Below are 25,589 nucleotides of genomic sequence, written 5' to 3'. Positions count from 1 at the left end.
AGGGGTCGCCACAGCGGATCTTTCATCTCCATTGTTCCCTGTTTTCCGCATCCTTCTCTACCACACCTGCCACTTTCATGTCTTCTCTCACCACATCCATGTATCTCCTCTTTGGCCTTCCTCGTTTTCGTGTGCCTGGCAGCTCCATCCTCAACGTTCTCCTTCCAACATGCTCTGCATCTCTTCTCAGGATGTGCCCATACCATCTCAGTCTCATCTCTCTTACAGTAGCTTAATTCCCAAGCTCTCCACATGTGCTGTCCCTCTGATGTGCTCGTTCCTTATCCTGTCCAACCTCCCATCGTAAACCTTAACATCCTCAACTCCGCCACCTCCGACTTTGCCTCCCGTCTCTTCGTTAAGGGTACGGTCTCCAATCCATACATCACAGCTGGTCTCACTACTGTCTTATACATCTTACCTTTCACTTTTGCTGGGACTTTCCTATCACAAATGACTCCGAAATCCTTCTCCAACTGCTCCACCCTGCCTGTACTTTCTTTTTCACCTCACTATCGCAGCCCCCATTTTCCTGCACAGTTGACCCCAGGTACTCCAATACATAGTTTTCACTGATGTCACGGCATTCCGGGAAAAGCCCTCCAGCTGCCATCTTGTGGATCAAACAAAACGGACCATCACCATTACCGGCTACATTATCTCGGACAAATTTATGAAGTTATATAGTCAGTTTTCTAAAATAAAGATCAATGTTGGCAAAATTAAGCAAACAGAAGTATATAGATACATTAGACGACATCTCACGACAACGGTATGCAGCCAAACTGGCCTTGATTGGGGGAATTGACCCCTACGAAGTGGACAAAGATGCATTTTCAAGTGACTATGCAGGGCTGCCATCCATATCGTACCCTGATATTGTGAACTATTTCGTGAATAGTAAAAGTGCCTACACACTTGACGACCTCAAAGCATACAAGTCGCTGGAGTCATACAATTATTTTGTCTGTGGCTGGGTCCATGAAGTCCACCATATAAAAACAAGTGACAGTCATGTCCTAATTACAGCCAAGGTATGTAAACATTGGAAATAGAAATAGAAAACATGACAAACGAGCGATATTAAGTGTACATTACAATGTAAACGTACACTCAGCGGTTCCAGTTAGGCATTCTCCAGAGATTGTTTACACGATGTTTTGGTTTCCAAAAACAAACTTAAACACAACTGATTGTTTATTTAAACAACTTACCACTTATAAAATGATCGGAGCAGACTTTGCTGTGTTTGGAAGGCTGATAATCTTTGCGGTTGATTCTCGCAAGCCATAGATTTCTCCTTTGTATGCTGAGTTTCTTTGTTTGCTCGCCTTCGTGCTCCCGTACAGTGGGAATTCCATAAAAGCTCCGCTTGACGTCATCATCTGACCTATTACGACAGCCGTGAATACAACAGTTGTGCACCATTGCTAGCTTTAAATAGCCTGCTTGGGTTCTTTTGAAGACTTTGTACTCACGCGTTACAATGTGTGCTCAGTGACCCGTATGGTAAGCTTGACCCACAAGATGGCCGCCACTAGGGAATCCCCGACTCTGTGACGTCATGTGCAAACTATGTATTCACCAACTTTCTTTACGTCTACTCCTTGCGTCTTCACTACACTCTCATCCACATTCTACACTCTCATCCCCATTCTTGACAAGGACCCCACTAGTATAGTAAAACATCTGTGTGTGTGTGTTATCATATGAGTGCTCTAAATGCAAGGCGGTGTTTCTGAGCTATCATTAGCATCTGACTGCATATTCAGGCATATTGATAGAGTGCTTGAGAGAGGAAAAAAGGTGAAAGAGTGCAAAAGAGAAAGTCCATTAGGGTAAGAGCTCAGGAAGCACAAATTGTTCTCTGTCATTAACCTTGTTCTGTCAGTCTGTTTCCATTTTGTTTCTGTGTGTGCTGCATTTAACTTAAATGCAACAACTTCGTCATCCAGATACACTCACACCGTCTCTCACACTCACACTAAATGCCACTGGAGTTGTCTAGTCGTCCATTTCACTGAATTCTCTACTAGGACTTGGTTTGAAGAGCAATGCATGGGGATGCTATATACCATAAAACAAACAAACAAACAAATGAAAAGTTGTGCAGAGCACGATACTTGTGAAAATCACAGATCATTCAGTTCTGGTTGATTAGTACCCAAAATCAATAGGGAGTTTACGGTTCTATGAAAGAATCTTTTCTGAAAGGGCAGCATGGTGGTGTAGTGGTTATCACTGTCGCCTCACAGCAAGAAGGTTCCGGGTTTGAACCTCGCGGCCGAGAGGGGCCTTTCTGTGTGGAGTTTGCATGTTCTCCCCGTGTCTGCATGGGTTTCCTCTGGGTGCTCCGGTTTCCCCCACAGTTCAAAGACATGCAGATTCGGTACAATGGGGCCACTGTAACTGGCGCAAGCTGTAGTGGTTTCCCAGCCATAATGCATGTACATATCTAGATCTTGCTACGGCAAAGCTAATAAATCAAAATCATTAAACTTAATTGGAACAGCGGTTCAGGAGCTATTGTGTTAACAGCACTGTTTTGCACTCATTGACCTCTACAGGTCAATCATGTTAATGGCAACAGAAAAAGAAAGAAAAAAACAAGGAGCTACACTGTGCAGGGCAACGATATGGGCAGGTTACACGCGGCAATCAAAACAAGTAATGACTGTTCTGCAGTACAACTACAACGTCTCCTGAGTCCATTGCCATCACTCACCATCATTTCTTCTGACAGTATGGTATTCACAAAATAGTACCCGTCAAGTTGATTTTTGTGACCTTCAAACAAGGTCATAATTGGGTCAAGGTCAAATGTCCCACACTACAATGTTCCCCGGGTCCATTGGTACCACTCACTAGGCTGTACCATTGTTTATTCTGGTAATTATGGTGTTCACAAAGTAGTACCCGTCAGCTCGATTTTCATGATATTTTAAGTGTTTTTCAAGACATTCAAACAAGTTCATATTTGGGTCAAGGTCAAATGTCTCATATGGGTGCACAACTACAATGTTCCCTGAGTCCATTGGTACCACTCACTAGGCTGTACCATTGTTCCTTTTGGTAGATATGGTGTTCACAAAGTAGTTCCCCTCAAAGTGTGACGGACAGACGGACAGACAGAATGATAATAATGGGAATTCGATGGAATATGACATGATTTTTTGTGACAGGATCAAGTTTGCTCAAGATTTTATTTTATTGATCAAAAGGGGTTTTAATGGAGAACCTACAAAAAAAATTTCATCAAATCTGACTTCAACTTTCTGAGTTATAGTCACTTGAAATGTTGGCTCTGGGTGGTATGGTGGTGTAGTGGTTAGCGCTGTCACCTCATAGCAAGAGGGTCCTGGGTTCGCGGCTGGTGAGGGTCTATCTGTGTGGAGTTTGCATGTTCTCCCTGTGTCTGCGTAGGTTTCCCCCAAAGGCATGCAGGTTAGGCTAATTGGTGGCTCTAAATTGACCGTAGGTGTGAATGGTTGTTTGTCTCTGTGTCATCCCTGCGATAACCTGGCGACTTGTCAAGGGTATACTCTGCCTTTTGCCCATAGTCAGCTGGGATAGACTCCAGCTTGCCTGCGACCCTGTAGAACAGGATAAGTGGCTATAGATAATGGATGGATGGATGTTGGCACTAAAAACCGGTACTGTGACCTTGATCTTTGGACCCCAAATTTTGCATATGACCTTAGAATTAGGCCCAGAATGCTAATTCATGGTCAGAGTATCGATATCAAATCGATAAACACAAATTTGTCAAAAATCTCATGAAATCTGACCTCATTTTTTTTTACTTCAAGACATCACAGGTAAAACGTCAATGGTGTACTCAAAAGGGATTCAAAAATGCTTTCCAATGCCACCAGTCCCATCTCGATACGAACACTGGTTCAGAAGTTATGGCCGATTAGGTGTTTTTACAAGATTTGACCTTTGGCATTGACCCACCAAGAACTATTGATGTCTTTGTGTGACCTTAGTGAGTTTTCCTGTGCATTTTTGTGAAAATTGGTCAAGAAATGATGACGCTAGAGCACCAACAAACAAACAAACAAACAAATGGACAAGCAGACAGATCAACATATTTGCAAAAATCTCCAATTTTTGCAAGTAACAAGATACAACTCAACTGCTTGTGAAACTACCTTCCTTCTTGTCCATCCACTTTGGATGAATGTATTTATGCACCAGCACTACTGTTGATCATTGCATTTAATGTACTGTATACTTAAGATTTACACACCATGTCATAAGGATAAATAAAAACTTAATACCAAACCAGTGAGTCTAGGACTGATGTAAAGCATACACACACCTGCAGAGGCAGTGCTAATCAGGGTAAAAATCAGGGTTGCCAAAGTAAATAGTACCCAATCCAGTAACAGCTTCTAACCTTCCCAACATACAAACATATGGTCTGATCAGGACGTCTGGTCCTGAGATTAGATACTATGACGAACAAAAAAGATATCTGTTAATAACTCCAAACGATGTGTAATTTGTATTCTGACTGGACAATGTGTGCTTATCTATGATGGAGTAAATAATAAAGTTAATAATCCACCTTATTATTAACTTTACAATGCACCTGCACTATTTCACAAGCTCCTTCTCAGTTACTGCTGCTGATGTGTTATGGATGTTTCAGCAAACTGAGCTGAAAATATCAGTCCAAATGGAGACCAAATCTAGAGGGAGTTTCAGTCTGTGTAATCACCAGACATGACTGTTACTGACAGGCTGCATGAATCTACAGTCTGAAGGTCTCAGCATGGCTTCTACACCATTCTGTTTAATTTTCATATGAACATTGGTCATGCTGTTACACTTGATTGCAAGAATAAAAGTAAAGAAAGAAAGAAAGAAAGAAAGAAAGAAAGAAAGAAAGAAAGAAAGAAAGAAAGAAAAAGACCTTTGTTTACAGCCAATACTAATTTAATACAATACATGCAATATTTAAATAATATTGGCTGGCGTTGAGTGGTATATCAAATATATTCCTGTCTGTTGTTGCCCAAATGAGGCTGTCTGTTGTTGCCCAAATGAGGATGGGTTCCCTTTTGAGTCTGGTTCCTCTCGAGGTTTCTTCCTCATGTCGTCTGAGGGAGTTTTTCCTTGCCACCGTCGCCACAGGCTTGCTCATTGGGAATAGATTAGGGATAAAATTAGCTCATGTTTTAAGTCGTTCAAATTCTGTAAAGCTGCTTTGCGACAATGTTTATTGTTAAAAGCGCTGTACAAATAAACTTGATTTGATTTGATTTGATATTCCATTCAGCTAGCATGATACTGAACGAGTTGAAGACGAGTAGCTGAAAGGAATATATCTGATATACCACTGAAAAAAAACAGCCAGTATTATTATTATTATTATATATACAGATTCCTCTCGGGTGTTCAACGCGTCTTTCTTTTTCAAAATTCTCTCAAAATCTTCTGTATTTAATGCAGCAAACCTGGCAGCCATGTTTGTTTACAAATTGTCACAGTCGCTCGCTAGCACGGAAGTTTTACGTCTCTGACATCTTGACAACCATGCAATATCGTAAACCATGTTCAATGCTCATTCTCCATTGGGTAGAGTGATGTAATACATGCAGGATACGCGATACGCTAACAATATTGCATGCTATCAAACCAAATGAATGAAACCTGCTAGAAGAGAATAGAACGCATGTTTTTATTCCATTGAAAAAGCATCCTGTATGTATAATAATCATTATTATGAAATGAGGAGATATAAATGCTTTGTCCTGGAGGTTGTCATAAGTGAGTGAACCCCAAAGACTTTATCTATAATCTCCAAATTGATCCAAAATCTATAAGTGAAATATAATTGGATGTCACCTCAATGTCACTCCACATCCATCCATCCATTATCTGTAACCGCTTATCCTGTGCAGGGTTGCAGGCAAGCTGGAGCCTATCTCAGCTGACTATGGGCGAGAGGCGGGGTACACCCTGGACAAGTTGCCAGGTCATCGCAGGGCTGACACAGAGAGACAAACAACCATTCCCACTCACGTTCAATTTAGAGCCACCAATTAGCTTAACCTGTATGTCTTTGGACCGTGGGGGAAACCAGAGCACCCAGAGGAAACCCGGGCAGACTCCACACAGAAAGGCCCCCGTTGGCCACTGGGTTTAACCCAGAACCTTCTTGCTGTGAGGCGACAGTGCTAACCACTACACCACCGTGCCGCCTGAGCTGCACGTACAGTTCTGAAAAGGAATTTTCTTTCAGCCGCTCCCATTAGGGGTCACCACAGCGGATCTGTTCAGCATATTTGATTTGGCATAGGTTTCTCACGAGATGTTCTTCCTGATGCAACCCTACCCAATCTATCCAGGCTTGGGACTGGCACTAAGGCTACATCCACATGACAACGGCAACGAGATTTTTTTTTTTTAAATATCGTGTCCACATGGGCAACGGATCAGTAAAATATCAGGTTCATATGGCAACGCAACGCTTGCTGAAAATGATGCAATACACATGCCACACCACTACATGCGCTGTAAGACGGTCCCATCGGAGACACCAGAACAATAGAAGTAGACGCATGCGCATAACTGCGCATGCGCACAGTGACTATCCCTGTCACTGTCACACCACACACTTTCTCACTCCCTATCCTATGGATATAGTCCCTTTAAATCACGTGCTCATTTTTTGAATGGAGACGCGGAAAGAGGAATGAACGGGGGTAGATGGAAGCCGGTACGCCAACATTCTGATATCCTCCAGAATTCTTTAATGGTCCAGAATAAACATCTGAAGAGGTGAGATTGCTCCTTTTTTTTCCCTATTTTTGCTGGCGGGATTGACTCTGCCCTAAGGGCTATTCTCTCTCTCTCTCTCTCTCTCTCTCACTTTGCACCATTACACAATAAATATTCACAGTAAAAATATTTTGTAAGCGCGTTTCATGAACCAAGTTATAGGATTTGTTGACAACTTGCATCGAGTTCGTTACACTTCTACCCGGCGTGAAGCACTGACAGTCATGTGGTTGTGACGTCATCGTAAACAAATCCGTTCTACTCATCCAGACGACTTCGCAACTGCTCCGTTGCCAGATTTTTTCACTCTGGAACCCGTTCTCAAAAGATTTCGTTTTGGGGCACCCAAAACACCGGTGCCGTGTGGACGCCAGGCCGAAACGATAAACAATTTTATCAGATTCACCTGAATCCGTTGCCGTGTGGACAGGGCCTAAGTATGCACTGGCTTGTGCAACCCCAGTGGCTGGGTATTTTACCTCATCTGCATGTCTTTGAACTGTGGAGGAAACTGGAGCACCCAGAGTAAACCCATGCAAACATGGAAAGAACACACAAACTCCACACAGAAAAGCCCTGTTGGTCGTGAGGTTTGAATCCAGAACCTTCTTGCAGTGAGGCGACAGTGCTCCACTGTACCACCCCACATTTGATTCTTAAAAGGAATAAAATGACTATAAATTGACTATTATAGTAGCTCACTGTGGCAGCAGGAGTATGGTTGAGCTGTAGACTGAAGAACTGAAGCAGGTAACAGCTGTGTGTTTTTTACTGGCAGACTACTTATGTGGATGTTTTTCTCAGTAGATAGAGAAGGAGCAAGAACATCAAAGCATCGCAGCCAGAGATTAACCAGATCTCAATCCACCAAATCAACTTTGGGATTGTAACAGCATCACATCACCCATCAGCATCACATCCTGTTGTGTTTCCTTACATAATCTACTCTGCTTTTTGGGTGCAACACTCTTTGCTATCTTATTTCTCATGGTAATGTATGATGTGCCTTATTTTTACATTTACCCCATGATCACAAAAAATATGTGCATTAACTAAGACGGAGTTTTCACCTCAGTTCCTTCCATGGTTGGTAATATACAAGCATCCTCATACGATGGGTAAAGGTCAGTCCAGCCGTTCTTTGTGCAATTCCGGTATATGTAACCTGAAACAGAAAAACATACAAAAACATAATTTGTATCTTTCAAAAAATATTCACAATCGTAAGTGGAATAATTAGTATGTATAATCACAAATATCATCTGCATGATTTGACTTGGTCAGTCCTTCCTTAGTTTAAACCCCCACAATCCACACTGCAAACTAAGGCTACATCCACAAGACAACGGCAACGAGATGTTATTTAAAAATATATTGCGTCCAAATGGGCAACGATCAGTAAAATATCAGGTTCATATGGCAACGCAACGCTTGCTGAAAACGATGCAATACACATGCCACACCTCTAGGGGCGCTGTAAGACGGTCCCTTCGGAGACACCAGAACAATAGAAGAAGTAAGGACGCATGCGCATAAACTATTATGCGCGAGACTTCATATTAGCCACAAAGTCAGGAAAATCTGTTCGTAAAATTACATTATAATGACCAAATACAATGAAAAGTATTTTTCCAGTCTCACCTGTGAAAGGTAATCCCATGTGATCTCGTTTGGACGGCAAACCTGTTGGTACAGTTAAACGCAGCTAATCTTTATTCTCCGCTTTAACCTATCCAATATGGCGGCGAGGATGACGTATGATTCTACGCGGAAGGCGGCGTCTTTAATGGTCCGGAATAAATTGAATGCTACACGTTGATGGATTAATTTGTTGTTTCTCACCTGTGAAAGGTAATCCCATGTGATCTCGTTTGGACGGTAAACCTGTTGGTACAGTTAAACGCAGCACATGAATCTTTATTCTCCGCTTTGACCTATCCAATATGGCGGCGAGGATGATGTATGATTCTACGCGGAAGGCGGCGTCTTTAATGGTCCGGAATAAATTGAATGCTACACGTTGATGGATTAATTTGCTCTTCTACGCCCTTTTTGAGGAATGTATTGTAGGACTTAAACCATCATCTGAAGAGGTGAGATCGCTCCTTTTTTTCCCTATTTTTGCTGGCAGGATTGACTCTGCCCTAAGGGCAGAGTCTCTCTCTCTCTCTCTCTCTCTCTCTCTCTCTCTCTCTCACTTTGCACCATTACACAATAAATATTCACAGTGAAAATATTTTGTAAGCACGTTTCATGAACCAAGTTATAGGATTTGTTGACAACTCGCATTGAGTTCGTTACACTTCTACCCGGCGTGAAGCACTGACAGTCATGTGGTTGTGACGTCATCGTAAACAAATCCGTTCTACTCATCCAGGCGACTTCACAATGGCAACGTTGCCAGATCTTTCCACTCTGGAACCCGTTCTCAAAAAGATTGCGTTTTGGGCACCCAAAACGCCGGTGCCGTGTGGACGCCAGGCCTAAACGATAAGCAATTGTATCGGAGTCACCTGAATCCGTTGCCGTGTGGACAGGGCCTAAATCTCCATCCCGAAGAAGGTACTTGAAGTGCGGACACTTTCTCCATAATGACAATGGTCACTGCTGTGAATAAGATTAGCATTTCTTTTGATTTGATTATGGTTTCCGTTGTTGCTATTGTTTTTCTGTTGTGTAGATCACAGATGATTTCACTAGCTGGCATGCTGAGCTGTTAGTACTGTTTCTGACATTATCTTCGGCCTCTGTGCACAACTGACGCTAGTACAAGATTTTCTCTTTCAGTCTGGGGAGAAATGGAGTAATGGGAAGAGCTGCAGGGAGGATTAATGGAATTTTGACACAAAATCCCAGTATAGTTTGAATAATATGAATCTGAAAATCAACAAAGTGGATCAGGAAGCTGAAGGGGACAGAGATGGAGCAAAAAAAGAGAGAGAGAGAGAAGGAGAGAGAGAGAAAGAAGGAGGGTGAGTGATACTACTGTAATGTTTTATTCAGCTGTGACAGAGCAAACGCATATAAAGAAAGAGGTTCAGATAAAAGAAGAAGAAGAAGAAAGCAAGTGATAGAATGATGGAGAGGCAGAAAGAAAAGTTATGTCATCTTGACTTTTGGCTCAGATGATGTGAGTTCTGACAGCTCTGAATATATGACAGTAAGTTTAAGATTCACTTCCAAACAATGAAACTACTCATATATAAAAAAAACCCACCCCTAACTTTTCTGAAATATGTAATAGTTAATTAGTTATTAAAGGATTATTAATTAACAATAATTTCTGACATATTGTACGTTGTATGCCAGGAAATAACAGATTATGGTGGAGCTTCACCCTTTATATCAGCCATTCAACACATATTTTTACCAGAAGCCAAAAATGTGATTTCCGTGTGTTTTGGGGTGCCCATGTTCAGCACTGAATTTATTTATCATGTCACACTCCACAGTTGTGGTTAATCCTCTGTGCCCGAGTGCTCTAGAGTACTGGAACAGATTTTGGGTGGCACGGTGGTGTAGTGGCTAGCACTGTCTCCTCACAGCAAGAAGGTTATGGGTTCGAGCCCAGCGGCTGACTGGGGCCTTTCTGTGTGGAGTTTGCATGTTCTCCAGGTGCTCAGGTTTCCCCCGGTTAGGTTAACATGGGGCAGACATGGCCTGAGGTTGGGCTTAAGGGCCCTTGAGCAAGGCACCTAAACCCCAGCTGCTCCCCAGATGCTGTAGTATAGCTGCCCACTGCTCTGGGTATGTACTGTATGTGTGCTCATTGCTCACTTGTGTGTGCATGTGTGTGTTCACTGCTTCAGATGGGTTAAATGCAGAGGTTAAATTTTAAGTCTGTGCTTGAGTGTATGTGAGACAAATAAAGGCTTCTTGGCTTGGTTTCTTCTTCTAATGGCTCATATGAAAGTAGCAACTCAGGGCTCCAGTTTTTCCATAATATGTCCAGAGAAAAGTAAAAGAAAATGTTTTTTTTCCTCTCACACAAATACTTATATCCTCAAAATAAATGGTCATATCAATCCCATTCCTATGCTTTGAAATGGCTCGAGTGATTTCTCATAAGCATATAAAATTTAAGTCAAGTTTATTTTTATAGTGCTTTTAATAACAGACATTGCCGCAAAGCAGCTTTACAGAATTTTAATGACTTTAAACATGAGCTAATTTTAAAACATTACCTGGATAGCTTTCTTTCATCTCAGAAATCTGCTAAGATAAGAAATTTAATGTTACTACATGATGCGGAAAAACTAGTTCATGCTTTTGTTACCTCCAGGTTGGATTATTGTAATGCCTTACTGTCTGGATGTTCCAATAAGTGCATAAACAAGCTCCAGTTAGTTCAAAATGCAGCAGCAAGAGTCCTTACTAGAACTAGAAAAATGACCACATCACGCCTGTCTTATCCACACTGAATTGGCTCCCAATCAAATTTCGTATTGATTATAAAATACTACTATTGACCTTTAAAGCACTGAATGGTCTCGCACCACAGTACCTGAGTGAACTTCTGCTCCTCTATGACCCGCCACGCCTACTTGGATCAAAAGGTGCAGGCTATTTGCTGGTACCTTGTATAGTGAAGGTTACATCAGGGGGCAGAGCCTTTTCTTACAAAGCTCCACAGTTATGGAACAGCCTTCCAAGTAGTGTTCAGGAATCAGACACAGTCTCAGTGTTTAAGTCTAGGCTGAAAACATATCTGTTTAGTCAAGACTTTTGTTAATGGTGTTTATGAGGTAAAGGAGTAGATCTGGAGGGTCCTCAGACATGGAGTATTTTGGTAAACTGGGATGTATGGATGCTGTCGGTCCCTACTCGCTTGCTCACTCGAGTTTGTTGACGGTGTAGTGGCTGGCTGCTTTATGTCCCGGGGCTCCCTCTTGCCTGTGTTACCTTCTGGCTCTCCCCTTTTAGTTATGCTGTCATAGTTAGTTGCCGGAGTCCCTGCTTGTACTCAGTGCAATATGTATACTGTTCCTACTTATTCAGGTGACATTGGGCATACCTAACAACCTGTGTTTTCTCTCTCTTCTCCCCCCCCCAAATCTATCCCTCTGAGTTACAAGTTGGTCCTGGGATCGAGATGCTGACCTCTTCTGCTCCTCGGACCTGCCTGATCCATCCTGGTGCCCTGTGTCTGGTTGGAGTCTCATCGCATTGCTCCTGTGGAGGGCAGCCCCATGTGGACAGTTGGGGTTTGCGCCTGGAGGACACTCTGGACTCTTGCAGTGATGCTTTTGTGGCTGGGGACTGCAGTTGACTTGCTGACTTTAGGACTGCAGTTGACTTGCTGACTTTGGGACTACGGTTGTCGTGAATGGTTTTGTGCTCGGGTTTCCGTCGGTGGGGGGTTTATAGCATCAACAAAGCTGACTTTGTTAGGACTGTTAATGTTATAGTCATGTTATCTGTTGTTGTCCGGATGGGGATGAGTTCCCTTTTGAGTCTGGTTCCTCTCGCGGTTTCTTCCTCATGTCGTCTGAGGGAGTTTTTCCTTGCCACCGTCGCCACAGGCTTGCTCATTGGGGATAGATTAGGGATGAAATTAGCTCATATTTTAAGTCGTTCAAATTCTGTAAAGCTGCTTTGCGACAATGTTTATTGTTAAAAGCGCTATACAAATAAACTTGACTTGACTTTTATCCCTAATCTATCCCCAATGAGCAAGCCTGTGGTGACGATGGCAAGGAAAAACTCCCACAGATGACATGAGGAAGAAACCTCGAGAGGAACCAGACCCAAAAGGGAACCCATCCTCATTTGGGTGATAACAGACAACGTGATTATAACATTTTTAACAGTTTTAATATGAAGTCTGTTTTGTTGAAGTTATAAATTCTTAACTGATGGAAACTTGAGTGCAAAATTGTTCATAACAACTGCAGTCTTAAAGTTAGCAAGTCAACTGTTGACTTGGTAACTAAAGGAGTTATCTCCAACCGCTAAAATTCTGTGCAAGGTTTTGCATAAAAATATTTCCAAATGGCACCAAGTCTCTTCAAATGGCACTGAATGCCTCCAAATGGCACCAAATCTCTCCCATTTGCATAATGCCTTTAGAAATGGCACAATGCCTCTAAAAAGGAACAATGTCTTCAAAAATATCAGACAAAGTCCAGAAATAGCAAGGATTGCTAAAAACATGTCCAAATGACACAAACCACCAATAAATATAATCGAAAATATCTCCAAATGGCATCAAACCTCTCTCATTGGCATAATAGTCTTGCCATACTTCTTCCTTTAAGGGCAGAATACACAGTGTTTTCTCCCAGCTGAGGCTTTGTCTATCTTGGCAGATGTTGAAGTGTCCACAATTTTCACTGGGTACACAGCTTGTCACTACAGCTGGACACTTCACTGACAGCTCAGCTCTGAACTTGTGGCTTCACCACTCCCAAAATCTACAATTCTAGACCTGCATGTCACTAAGAGCTACTTTCTGAGGGATTTCAAACAAAAAAGCCAGTCATAGCCAGTTGTGCCTTTAGCCAGTTATTCCACTCATCCTCTTTGACTCGACTCAAATCTGTAGCCTGCCGGTTGGGAATGAAATGGGAATCACGAATATAAAGTACAATAAGTTCGCCAAATCACCGATACTTAAAGGTCAACTAAGTTAAAAAAACAAAATTCCACGGTGATCCAAATGTGTTTTCATGTATCCAGAGAGATACCTTACATTTCTGAGCGTGATTTTGTGAATGTGCACTAATTGCTGGAAAGCGGTATTTCATCTGTTTTTCAGGACCCAAAGCTCCACCCTTCAAAAAATAAACTCACGAGCATGAGATAGGTCACGCGACCTCGTGATGTATGTTTCAGAATAACACGGTGGCATAGTCGTTGCACCTGGACTGAAGTGCGGAAAGTAATTTGAGTTGATTTAGTTACTTACAAAGACTGAGTCCAGAGTTTTCGCCTACAGTCCCCAGCCATGCCTACTCGGTGTATAATCGCAGGTTGTGGCAATACATATAAAGACGGGGTAAGCTTTCATTGCTTCCCCAAAGATGAGACCATCAAAAAATTTGCGCCAAAAATGAAGTCGTACAGATATCATGGCATCCTCAGCAGGTAAGTTCATACCTCTCGCTAATCTTGATAACTCAGAATGTTGCTGTTTTCATGCTGATAATAGATAACATCACATTCAGTATCAATATTAACAGCATCAACAAAATCATTGTTTCTTTCCTATCATTTCTATCTCAGGATTCATTTGGCAGCACTACACTACAACGCAAACAGTGACAGAGAGCAGGCAAGGACAAGTAAAGGGGACCTACGCAATAGTATTCGAAAACCAAAGTACAAGCCAGGAAGTGCTTCAGCTAAGCTAAGAACCATGCAACTACTGTAAGTCAAAGGTGGAAAATGTCACGTTATGTAGGTTGTGATTTCCCCCATACATTTATCACATATTGGCTTTGCACTGATTTGTAAAACGCTTTACCTAGTGTTACAAAACAGACAGCCCACCAAAACTAAAAGCAGTAATCTTCTTTTGAATGTTTGACACGTTTTTCTAATGTGTGTAGCCTATGTTGAGGAACTCATGGCTGATGTATCGGAGCAAGACTTTGACACTTCACCACCAGAGAGGCAGCCATCACCACCACCTTTGAGCAGCGGCCATGTGTACCCCCCCAAAGAGGAGATAATCCGATGCTGTCACAGCCGATTTTCCAAAAAATGATTGTATTGTGCTGTATGTACACATCAGATAAACTTTTGATGGGCAAATGTGTGTCATGTATGATCTTGTGCCTTTTTGGGTCTTTGAAAACTTTTTCAGTTCTGTTTCAACACCATACATATTTATTATTATTATTATTATTATTATTATTATTATTTTTGTTATCATTGCTGAGGTTATTTCAGGCAAGTGTTAGTGTTGATTATGGACATATAATGTATCCACACTGGATTGGGAAGGATTGCTGTGTGAATCCTTTTCCCAGGTCTTTGGACCTCTGGTTTGTCTTTGTTATAGGGTTAACAAATGCATTAGAACAAATAAATCTGATTCAAGTATACATTCAAACATCTTTATTTGCCACATTACACCACATCCTGGAAATCTGTATATTCAGTGGATGGGAATGTCTCCCAGATCTTTGTGACTGCACAGGATGGCAGTGGAACGCGAACAAGACAGCCTAGGTACTCCCAGCACCATCTAGCCAGCTGCCGATATGCAGTATGCCTGAATTTCCTGTAAATTCAGTGTACTTTGTGAATTTACTTTGTGTGTGGTTTTATTATTATTATTTTACTACAGTAGTGATGACTTTAGCTGCAGCAATACATGAAATCTCGGCACTTTTGTTACCAATCAGAATTCTAGGGGGACAACTCACTCATTTTCAGATGGATCCTGCCTTGCATGCCCACCATCACCGTTCGAACTACGGGGGTACTCGGGGGATCCGAGATCCCCTGAAACAGACATGGGATCCCTTGAAAACATGATTTGGGAAATGTTGGGGGTTCTCTAAAATATTGGCAAAATGATGTTTATTGACATAGCAATCGTGTGTAACGGGAAGCATTTGCATATCCGAAGTGTTGTGGAAGATTGGTTGTTGACATGATTTCCAGTGATGCTTTGGTGCTGCTGTGGATCAGATGTGTTGAGTAGCCTGACTGTTTTTTTTTTCTTGCGTGTGGTATCATTGTTGACGCGAGGTTGTTTTTTGAACATGCCAATGCGGACACGATTTCCCCTGATGAGTTATGACTTCAGACGCGATGCGTGTGTGGAGGTGTGGAGTCTGCGTGGTATGTGCGTAAGATAGGCTTCTCATGTGTTTGGAGATCCGCGCTCTGAGACAAGCGCAAGCACCCCCCCCCAAGGGAAAAAAAGGGACCCCCCGAAAATATCGGCATAGTTCGAACACTGCCCACCATACTGCTGCACATACTGGTAGTGTGCTGTCTCCAGTACCCATCTATCCAGGCAGACTGTTTGAAAGCCTGGGTGAGACGTGATGCACTCTAGTTGTGCATTCTGTTGCTCATTGTAGGCTTATATTTTTGCAGCCACTTCGGGGATCTCTCTGCAGCACACTGATTCGACGGCAGTCGGCATTGACGCACAGGCAGAGCATGTGCACCTGTGTCACGGAATGAAAATAGTCAACCTACAAATCAGGGCGTTGAAATAATAACATCTTATTTGCTACACAGGCCTACACCTTTCGTGACACAATGGAAAACAATGCACAACACAATGTGTCCCTTTTATTTCGATCCTTATCGATCATTTCCACAAAAACTGCAGGGACTTCTTCAGGTACTTTCTGCATTGTATTCTGAAACATACATCATCACCTGTTGTCCAATCAGAAAGGGATATTTTGTAACTTCACTAAAAATATACGATTTTGAGAAGAACAACTTTCTTGCTTTACTTCCAAGTCAGGTTTTGTGTTTTTAGGTAAGAATAAACATATTATGAAAGTTAATTTTTTTTAACTTAGTTGACCTTTAATGCTAAATTGGCTATGATATTGATATAATAATAATTCTATAATATTTATATTTAGCTTTCAAAGAGTCCATGCTGATGCATTTGCCGTTGTTTATTACTACATGAAGTGCAAGGCATAAAACATCCATGCTACACTGTCAGAAACAGGGGTACAGTAGGAGTCCATTTCTGTCCCCTAAGGTACAATCTACACTAATGTACCCCCTAGGGCTCATTATTGGACCGCAAGGTAACTATGTGTACCTTTTTAGGGCCAAAAAGGTACATATATGGTCCCAATTAGTATATAAAGGCTACAAATAAGTACCTTATAGGGTACTGCCCTAGTGACAAGCCATTGTACCCCTAAAGGTACAGTAATGCACTTTATTTTCTGAGAGTGTAGATGCAAAATGTATTTCCATGTTAAATGTAAAAATAAATACAGTACCAGTCAAAAGTTTGAACACACCTTCTAATTCAATGGTTCTTATTTATTTTTATTAATTAAAAGTCATTTCATGTCTTAAAGTAATGATGGATGTCATTTCTCTTTACTTAGTTCAGCGGTTCTTGACACAATATGGATTACTACAGTTGTGGAATAGGGCTGTTTACTGTATTTTTACTATTTACTGTTTGATCTCAAACACATAAAGAAGGCAGTAAATTAATCCACTAATTAATTTTAGATGAGGCACCTGTTAATTGAAAAGCATTCCAGGTGACTACCTCATGAAGCTGGTTAAGATAATGCCAATAGTGTGCAAAGCGTCATCAAGGTAAACGCTAGGTACTTCGAAGAATCTAAAACATGAAACATATTTTAACACTTTTTTTGTCAACCACATAATTCCATATTATCTACCAGATGTTATTTCATAGTTTTGATGCCTTCAGTATTGTTCTACAATGTAGAAAATAGTCAACATACGGAAAAAACTATAAACGAGTAGGGGTGTACAAAATTTTGACTGGTACTGTATTTCGATGCTGCATAATCAAAAAATATATATTTCTATATTACATGTAAAATATATATTTCAATGCTACATGCAAAAAAAAATTCTATGCTACATGCAAAAATCAGAAAAAGAAAGCAACATAGCTGACGTACATTTCAAGGACCAGGTTCAGTCCTTGCTGTTTGTTCTTCAGCTAAATCCCCGCTGTCTTCCTCCTAAAAACACTCAAGTTCCTCGACACTGTGACTCCTCAATAACTCTTCCAAAACTTTGACAAATTCAGGCTTTTTCAGGAACATGCCATCATTATAAGACACTAATAAATTGTGTGCTGAGTGAAAACTAAGAGAAAACTTTTCAAGATGTGAGATAAGAATGGACTAACTGACATTTTGGACACAGTATGGCCAAATAACAAGAAGAAGCTTTTATTTGCCACACGTACACTCAAGCACAGACTTAAGCACACAATGAAATTCCTCCTCTGCATTTAACCCATCTGAAGCAGTGAACACACACATGCACACACAAGTGAGCAATGAGCACACACACATACCCAGAGCAGTGGGCAGCTACACTACAGCACCCGGGGAGCAGTTGGGGGTTAGGTGCCTTGCTCAAGGGGACTTCAGCTCAACCTCAGGCCATGGCTGCCCCATGCTAACCTAACCACATGTCTTTGGACTGTGGGGAAAATCGGAGCACTCAGAGGAAACCCACACAGACACGGGGAGAACATGCAAACTCCACACAGAAAAGCCCCCGGTCAGCCACTGGGCCCGAACCCAGAACCTTCTTGCTGTGAGGTGACAGTGCTAACCACTACACCACGGTGCCACCCAAGAACAAATCCCAATGAAGCCACACTCACTGATAGCCTATAAGCTAGCTGGCTCACAATGATTTGTACCATTTATTAAAGGAACTATCCGATAAAATTGACTTCCTTTCTTCCTTTCCAACTTCATCTGACAAGCTTTCTTATTTTACATCAAAAGTTATTTTTATGAAAAACGTATTGTCTCACTAACTCACTAATGATCTCACTAACTCTACTGTAGTAAAGGTTTCAGTGGGACTGTTGCTCGAATTGAAATTTTACATGGCTAATACAGATAAGTGAAGTGATACAAACAGTGAAATGAGAAAGCAGCTCATCGAAAGAAATTAATGGACCAGAACTAACAGTTATGTAATTGGAATTAATCAATGTCCAATGTTTTTCGGCTACTTCCAGATGTTCAGTTTATTAGGTATAGACCAGTGTTGTAGTCGAGTCACTAAACGTCGAGTCTGAGTCCAGTCTCGAGTCCCCAGTGTTCAAGTCTGAGTCAAGTCCAAGTTATTAAAAAATTTTCAATTCGAGTCCGAGTCAAATCCACTATTGATCTGAGATAGATAGATTCTTTATTGTCATTGCACATTTCTATACAACAAAACACTGTTTGAGGGCTCAGATCACAGCAGCATATCAATAAAATAAAAATAAATAAATAAATATTATACATAACCTTTTAAAAAGCAGCATATTGGTATATACTCAGCAGTATAAATTGCAGTATGTAATTATTCAATGTAGCCAAACACAGTAAAGTGCAGAGTGTGAGTCCAAGTCTGGATCAGGCCTCCAGCAGAGCTTTTACAGCCCTGGCGAAGAAGCTGAGTCGAGTCTGAGTCAAGTCCACTATTGATCTGAGTTGAGTCCGAGAACAAGACTCCAACCGCACCATTTGACGGTGGCTGTTTTAGCGCCATTAACGTTAGTTTGTTCCTGAACATGACGTATGAACAGGTGAATGTGCTTCTCTTTATCAGGGAGTGTGAAGTATTCTGTCAGAGATGGTTGGGAGATGGATGTAAGTGCAGAAGGTGTGTTTATTAATCCAAGTGAAGACGGATCCAGAACAGCAGGTAAAATCATAAAACAGCGAAACAGGCGATAGGTCGAGCGAGACACAAACAGGCTATCGGAGAATCGGCAGAATCAAAGACGAGAAATAGGAAATTAGGAATCAGGAACCCAAACAAGGAAATAAGGCTTGGTAATGTGTCAGCAACGCAACTCAATACTTCGCAAAGTAAGTGTGTTTTCACAGTTTTTATGTCAGCGTGCTGATTGCGCCTTAATCCTGTGCAATTATGAGCCGTTTATGACGTGCGAGAATCCGCTTGGCATGCACTCTGTCCAGAGCACGTCTGAGAGTCTATCTGATGCACGCACTAAGGCATGCAAGTGTGACACTCTTGCACAAAATTAGTGCAAAAATGAATATAGATATACATATCTTATGCCAAATTATTATGGCATGTTACAAAAAAAATAATCTGAGTCCTTGTCTTCAATTTACGAGTCCAGATGCAGTTACTGCACGAGTCTGAGTCCAAGTCTGAGTCATCAGTGTTCAAGTCCAAGTCGAGTCACGAGTCCTTAAAATTAGGGCATGAGTTGGACTTGAGTCCGAGTCCTGGACTCGAGTACTACAAGCCTGGTATAGACACACTGTATTTATCCTGACCTAACTGGCAACTCAATGCCGTGCAGGCTCGGATGCAGACATGCTCCAACACCACTGATATGGCATGATGTAATATGTGCGATGGTGCCCTGAGGAAACTGCCACCTAAACAACACATCTCTCCTCACACAACTGCGCGTATGGTGATGAAAAGACAGTGACACTTCAGCACCATTGTTTTGGACAGTTGAAAGCAGCGTGGCTATAGGGTGGGGCCCACTGATTGCACATGGCTGGAGCAACATAAATGGTGCCTCAATCCACCCTTCTCAATCAGCCAGTGGAGTATAAAGAGGTGCCACCACACCCAGAGGTTAGTGGGGTTTATTGTGTGCATGTCTTGTGATTCTGGCTTCCTTTCTCCAATCAGGCAACCTCACTTACGCTAAGGATGGTGAAGAAGACACTAAGAACCCTTTACTTTTCGCTGGTGAACACTCACATTTACACTGCCTGGAAGCTCGCCAAAAGACCCAGACGCAGCCAGCCCCTGCCTGGGACCTCACCTTAAACTGGCTTGAGCTCTCTGGTGCTTGCACTGACTGCACCTCTCACACTCCCAGCACTTCCCCATTCCTTATTTTTCATTAAAAAGGCACATATTTGTTCTAATGAGACCTGCGTTGTGTGTCTGTGTTTTCCCCGTCACAGCCGCGAGTGCCACATATGGTACACTCTGTCCTCTAAAATTCATTTTGCATCACTGCAGCTCCATTACATAAACATGCACAATCAGATGTACTGAAATGTTTATACCTGTATACGTGGAATTTCTCTGTGTTCTGTTTGTAAAAAGGTTCTGTTGGCAACTTTGAACTGCCAGTGTAGATATTTGTTTACTGATGACAAATAAGAGACTGTTTTAGGATCTTAGTGAAAGAGTAAATCACCACAAGAAAAACGTAAAAGAATTAATACACTTTTATATGAAGTAGCCGTATATTCTATACACAACTATCTTTTCATTAAAACAATTTAGTCATTAAATGACATTACTGTCATGATCCGCCCCAGACTTCCACTCCAGAGATTTATTATCTCCCAGCTCAGCGCAATCTGGATCCGGGATGGGATTTCCATCCTGCCGGCATTCACTTCCTGGTCTGCTCTCATCTCATCTCATTATCTCTAGCCACTTTATCCTTCTACAGGGTCGCAGGCAAGCTGGAGCCTATCCCAGCTGACTACGGGTGAAAGGCGGGGTACACCCTGGACAAGTCGCCAGGTCATCACAGGGCTGACACATAGACACAGACAACCATTCACACTCACATTCACACCTACAGTCAATTTAGAGTCACCAGTTAACCTAACCTGCATGTCTTTGGACTGTGGGGGAAACCGGAGCACCCGGAGGAAACCCACGCGGACATGGGGAGAACATGCAAACTCCACACAGAAAGGCCCTCGCCGGCCACGGGGCTCGAACCCGGACCTTCTTGCTGTGAGGCGACAGTGCTAACCACTACACCACCGTGCCGCCCTGGTCTGCTCTGCTGTGTATAAATAGGCCGTTCTCAGAAGGGGACTTTGCCAGAATGTCTTATCTGTTTCTCACATCGTGTCTGTGCCATTTTGCTTCCTGAATTTTTGCTCTCTGTTTTTGCCTATTCTTTGCCACAGTTTTTGCACTCTCGTCTTGCCATTTTTTCATGTTTTTGTGCTACGTTTTTTGTTTACAGTTTTTTTTGTCTGGACTATTTTTGCTATTTTTGTTTGTTTATTCTCTTGGACTTTAATTAAATCTTTTTTTATTCATTGGAATTTCTGGTTTGTGTTTCTGCTTTTGGATCTTACTCACCACATCCCGTCACCCATAACAATTACTTTCTGTATCAAGTCCCTCTAACTCATCTTGTTCTGAACCAAGGATTTATCCAATACTAGCAGGTTACCTGGTGTTTCCCGGGTTTTGCAAAATTCTGGGTTGCCCCCAGACTTCCATGTCAAATTTGTTGAAGATCTGTCGAGAAATGGTGAGGTTAACCCAAGACAAACAAAAATCCAAATATCCACTAACCAGGGGCCCACCAGGGACCCCCTGGGGCCCATACAGGATGTGGCAGTGGGGGCGTGGTCAAGCGTTGGTCTGTGACCGGAGGGCGGAGTCAGGGAAGGTAAGTGAATTTCCCCGATGTGGGATGAATAAAGCGAATCTAATCTAAGTGGCAGAATCACTGCACCTGATGTCTGTTAATCTGTGTTTGTGTGTCTTCCCCAGTGACCGCGCCCTATATAAGGAGAGAGAGAGCAGAGGAAGGGAGCTCTCTCCCCAACCAGGCGACTTGTGTATGTGTGTGTGCCTGGGAGAATAAGTTTACACTGAAAAGTAGAAAATAAAGAGGTTTTTTTTGGAACTCAGTTCTGGCCTGCTGTACTTCTGTGCTCCACCCACCCACTCTCATACTACAGTGGTGCCGAAACCCTGGACTTGGAGCACAGAGGAGAACAGCCCCATGGAGTCCTCCCACTTCGCGGACCTGATCCACGCCCTCGCCACGGCCCAACAGACCCAGCACCAGGCTCTGATCGCCCTTCGAAAGGAGCAAGAGCAAAGGTTCGAGGCCCTGGTGCTGGCGCAACAGGAAGATCGTCAGGTGTTCCGGCACCTCCTCGCATCGGCAGGGTCCACCACCTCCACTGCCGCGGGCCCTCCCCACCTCACCCTAACGAAGATGGGCCCACATGATGACCCCGAGGACTTCCTAGCGCTCTTTGAGCAAGCAACAGACGCCTGGGGCTGGCCGGTGGAACAGCGTGCGGTGCACCTCCTCCCCCTGCTAACAGGCGAGGCGCAGCTGGCCGCACTACAGCTCTCCACCGACAGCCGGCTGGTCTACGCAGACCTGCGCCGGGCCGTCCTCCAGCGTGTGGGGTGCACCCCAGAACAACAACGCCAGCGCTTCCGCGCTCTACGCCTAGAGGAGGTCGGCCGGCTGTTTGCGTTTGGCCAGCAACTCCGGGACGCCTGCCGGTGGTGGCTGAGGGCTGACAACTGCAACGCTGAGGGAATCGTCGATCTGGTAGTACTGGAGCAGTTCATCGCCCGGCTGCCCGAGGGGACCGTGGAGTGGGTCCAGCGCCATCACCCGGCGTCGCTGGATCAGGCCATCGAGCTGGTGGAGGACCATTTGGCAGTTGTTCCAACGGCAGGACAGCATGTTTCCTCTTCTCCTCTCTCTCTCTCTCTCTCCCCTTCTGTTCCTCGTGCTCGCCCCATTCCCCCACCGCAGAGGCGGGGGCTGGCTCCACCCCAGCCGGCCCACCACACCCGTGGTGCCCTATTGTTTCCTGCTTCCGTGTCTGTCTCGCCCCCCCCCCCCCCCCCCCCCTCAGGTGAGCGAGCCCCAGAGCGCTGGTGCAGAGAGAGAGCCCGGGCTGGTTTGCTGGTGCTGTGGGGAGCCGGGGCACCTCCAGAATCAGTGCTCGGCAATGGAGGTGGGTGCGGTGGTCCTGATCCCCGACGCGCCAGGAACCGCCCTCGATCTGGCTGGAGCATATCGCATACCGGTGAGTGTCCAAGGGGATATATATCAGGCTTTGGTGGACTCCAGCTGTAATCAGACCTCAATCCACCAAAGTCTGGTGCAAGACGAGGCATTGTGGGGAGCACAATTGGTGAAGGTGTTGTGTGTGCCCGGGGATGTTCACAACTACCCTTCAGTGTCGGTCCACATTCTATTTCGAGGGGAGAAATCTAGTGTAAAGGCGGTGGTTATTCCTCGCCTTACCCACTCGATAATTTTGGGGACTGATTGGCCGGGATTTCGGGAATGAATGACTCATTTAGTGAAGAGTGGTTCCTGCCGTAGTTTAGCAGGGGGAGGTCCCAGTGTGGCATTGGCAGGAGCAGCTGTCACAGAGCCGTCTACGTCATCTCTGCGTCAGAGTGAGGAGCCGCTAGCTCCTCCTCCCTCTCTTGGAGAATCCCTCACAGATTTCCCGTTAGAGCAGTCATGAGACAAGACTCTGCGGCATGCGTTTGACCAAGTGAGAGTAATCGATGGTCAAATGCTCCAGCCAAACGCCACCCCATCCTTCCCCTATTTCTCCATTATGAAGGATAGGTTATACCGAGTGACGCAAGACACTCAGAGTAAGAAGCCGATTACGCAACTTTTAATCCCAAAGAGCCACCGGGAATTGGTATTCCAGGCGGCTCACTTTAATCCCATGGCCGGACACTTAGGGCAAGATAAGACACTAGCCCAAATAATGGCCCAGTTCTATTGGCCAGGGATTCGCGGTGATGTCCGTAGGTGGTGTACAACGTGCCGCGAATGCCAGTTAGTAAATCCAGTGGCCATTCCAAAAGCGCCTTTGTGCCCTCTGCCATTAACTGAGACCCCGTTCGAAAGAATTGGGATGGATCTCGTTGGGCCATTAGATCGGTCAACATGAGGGTATCGCTTTACAGTATTTTAGTTCTGGTGGACTATGCAACGTGATACCTGGAAGCAGTGCCTCTTCGCAATGCCTCTTCGCAATGCCTCAGCATGCAGTATTGCGGAAGCACTCTTCCATGTCATCTCCCAAGTCGGAATCCCCAAAGAGATTCTGACTGATCAAGGCACTTCATTTATGTCACGCACCCTGCGCGAACTGTATGGGCCATTGGGAATTAGGCCGATCCGCACCAGCCTTTATCACCCACAAAGGGACGGCTTAGTCTAACAGTTCAATCGCACCCTCAAGAACATAATTAAAAAGTTTGTACGTGAGGACACATGTAATTAGGATAAATGGCTCGAACCCCTGTTATTCGCAGTGCGAGAGGTCCCCCAAGCCTCCACGGGGTTCTCCCCATTCTAATTATTATATGGGTGTAAGCTGCGCGGCATCTTAGATGTACTGCGGGAAAATTGGGAGGAGGGACCTTCATCCAGCAAAAATGAAATCCAATACGTTATCGATCTGCGTGCAAAACTCCACACACTGACACACCTAACCCAGGAGAATTTGCGGCAGGCCCAAGAACGTCAAATCTGCCTGTACGACAGGGGTATGCACCTTTAGGGAGTTTGCACCAGGAGATAAAGTACTCGTACTGTTGTCTATGTCGAGCTCCAAATTGATTGCCAAGTGGCAAGGACCCTTTGAGGTCACACGAGAAGTCGGGGACATTGACTATGAGGTGAGGTGGATGGACAGGGGCGGGGTGCTACAGATTTACCACCTCAATCTGCTCAAACTCTGGAACGAGGAGGTCCCCGTGGCATTGGTGTTGTTGGTTCCAGAGAAGGCGGAGCTGGGGCTGGAGGTTCAAAAGGGAACATTGACATCGTGTACCTCTCTGGTCCCCTGTGGAGACCACCTCTCCTCGACCCAACTCATGGAGGTTGCCCAGTTGCAGACCGAATTTTTGGACGTGTTCTCGCCCCTGCCCGGCCGCACCCGCCTCATAGAACACCACACTGAGACGCCTCCGGGGGTGGTAGTGCGCAGCCGCCTTTACAGGCTGCCCAAACACAAGAAAAAGGTGGTTCGGGAAGAACTCAAGGCCATGCTCGAAATGGGCATCGTCGAGGAGTCCCACAGTGACTGGAGCAGCCCAGTGGTCTTGGTTCCCAAGGCCAACAGGTCGGTCCGGTTCTGTGTGGACTATCAAAGTCAACACAGTGTCTAAATTCGATGCGTACCCAATGCCTCATATTGACAAGTTGCTGGATCGACTAGGCACGGCTCGCTTTTATTCGACATTGAATTTGACAAAGGGTTATTGGCAGATCCCCTTGACTCCACTATCCCGAGAAAAAGCGGCCTTTTCCACACCGTTTGGCTTACACCAATTTGTCACACTTCCTTTTGGGTTGTTTGGGGCGCCTGCTACAT

The 25,589-nt window shown here is 43.9% G+C and overlaps 1 protein-coding gene across 1 annotated transcript in view; it reads right to left on the bottom strand.

The window, feature by feature from the left end:
* Positions 1-25,589, bottom strand: part of ghrhrb (growth hormone releasing hormone receptor b) — a 184,096-nt gene that overhangs the window by 30,029 nt on the left and 128,478 nt on the right. The window contains exon 5 of the mRNA XM_060918468.1: positions 7,863-7,957. Within this exon, the coding sequence (XP_060774451.1) occupies positions 7,863-7,957 (95 nt within the window). The remainder of the gene's footprint in view (positions 1-7,862; positions 7,958-25,589) is intronic.

This window comes from Neoarius graeffei, chromosome 4, assembly GCF_027579695.1.
Source record: "Neoarius graeffei isolate fNeoGra1 chromosome 4, fNeoGra1.pri, whole genome shotgun sequence".
Taxonomy (NCBI): Eukaryota; Metazoa; Chordata; class Actinopteri; order Siluriformes; family Ariidae; genus Neoarius; species Neoarius graeffei.
Note: the sequence above shows the minus strand (reverse complement) of the source record. Positions and strands in the feature narration are given on the sequence as shown.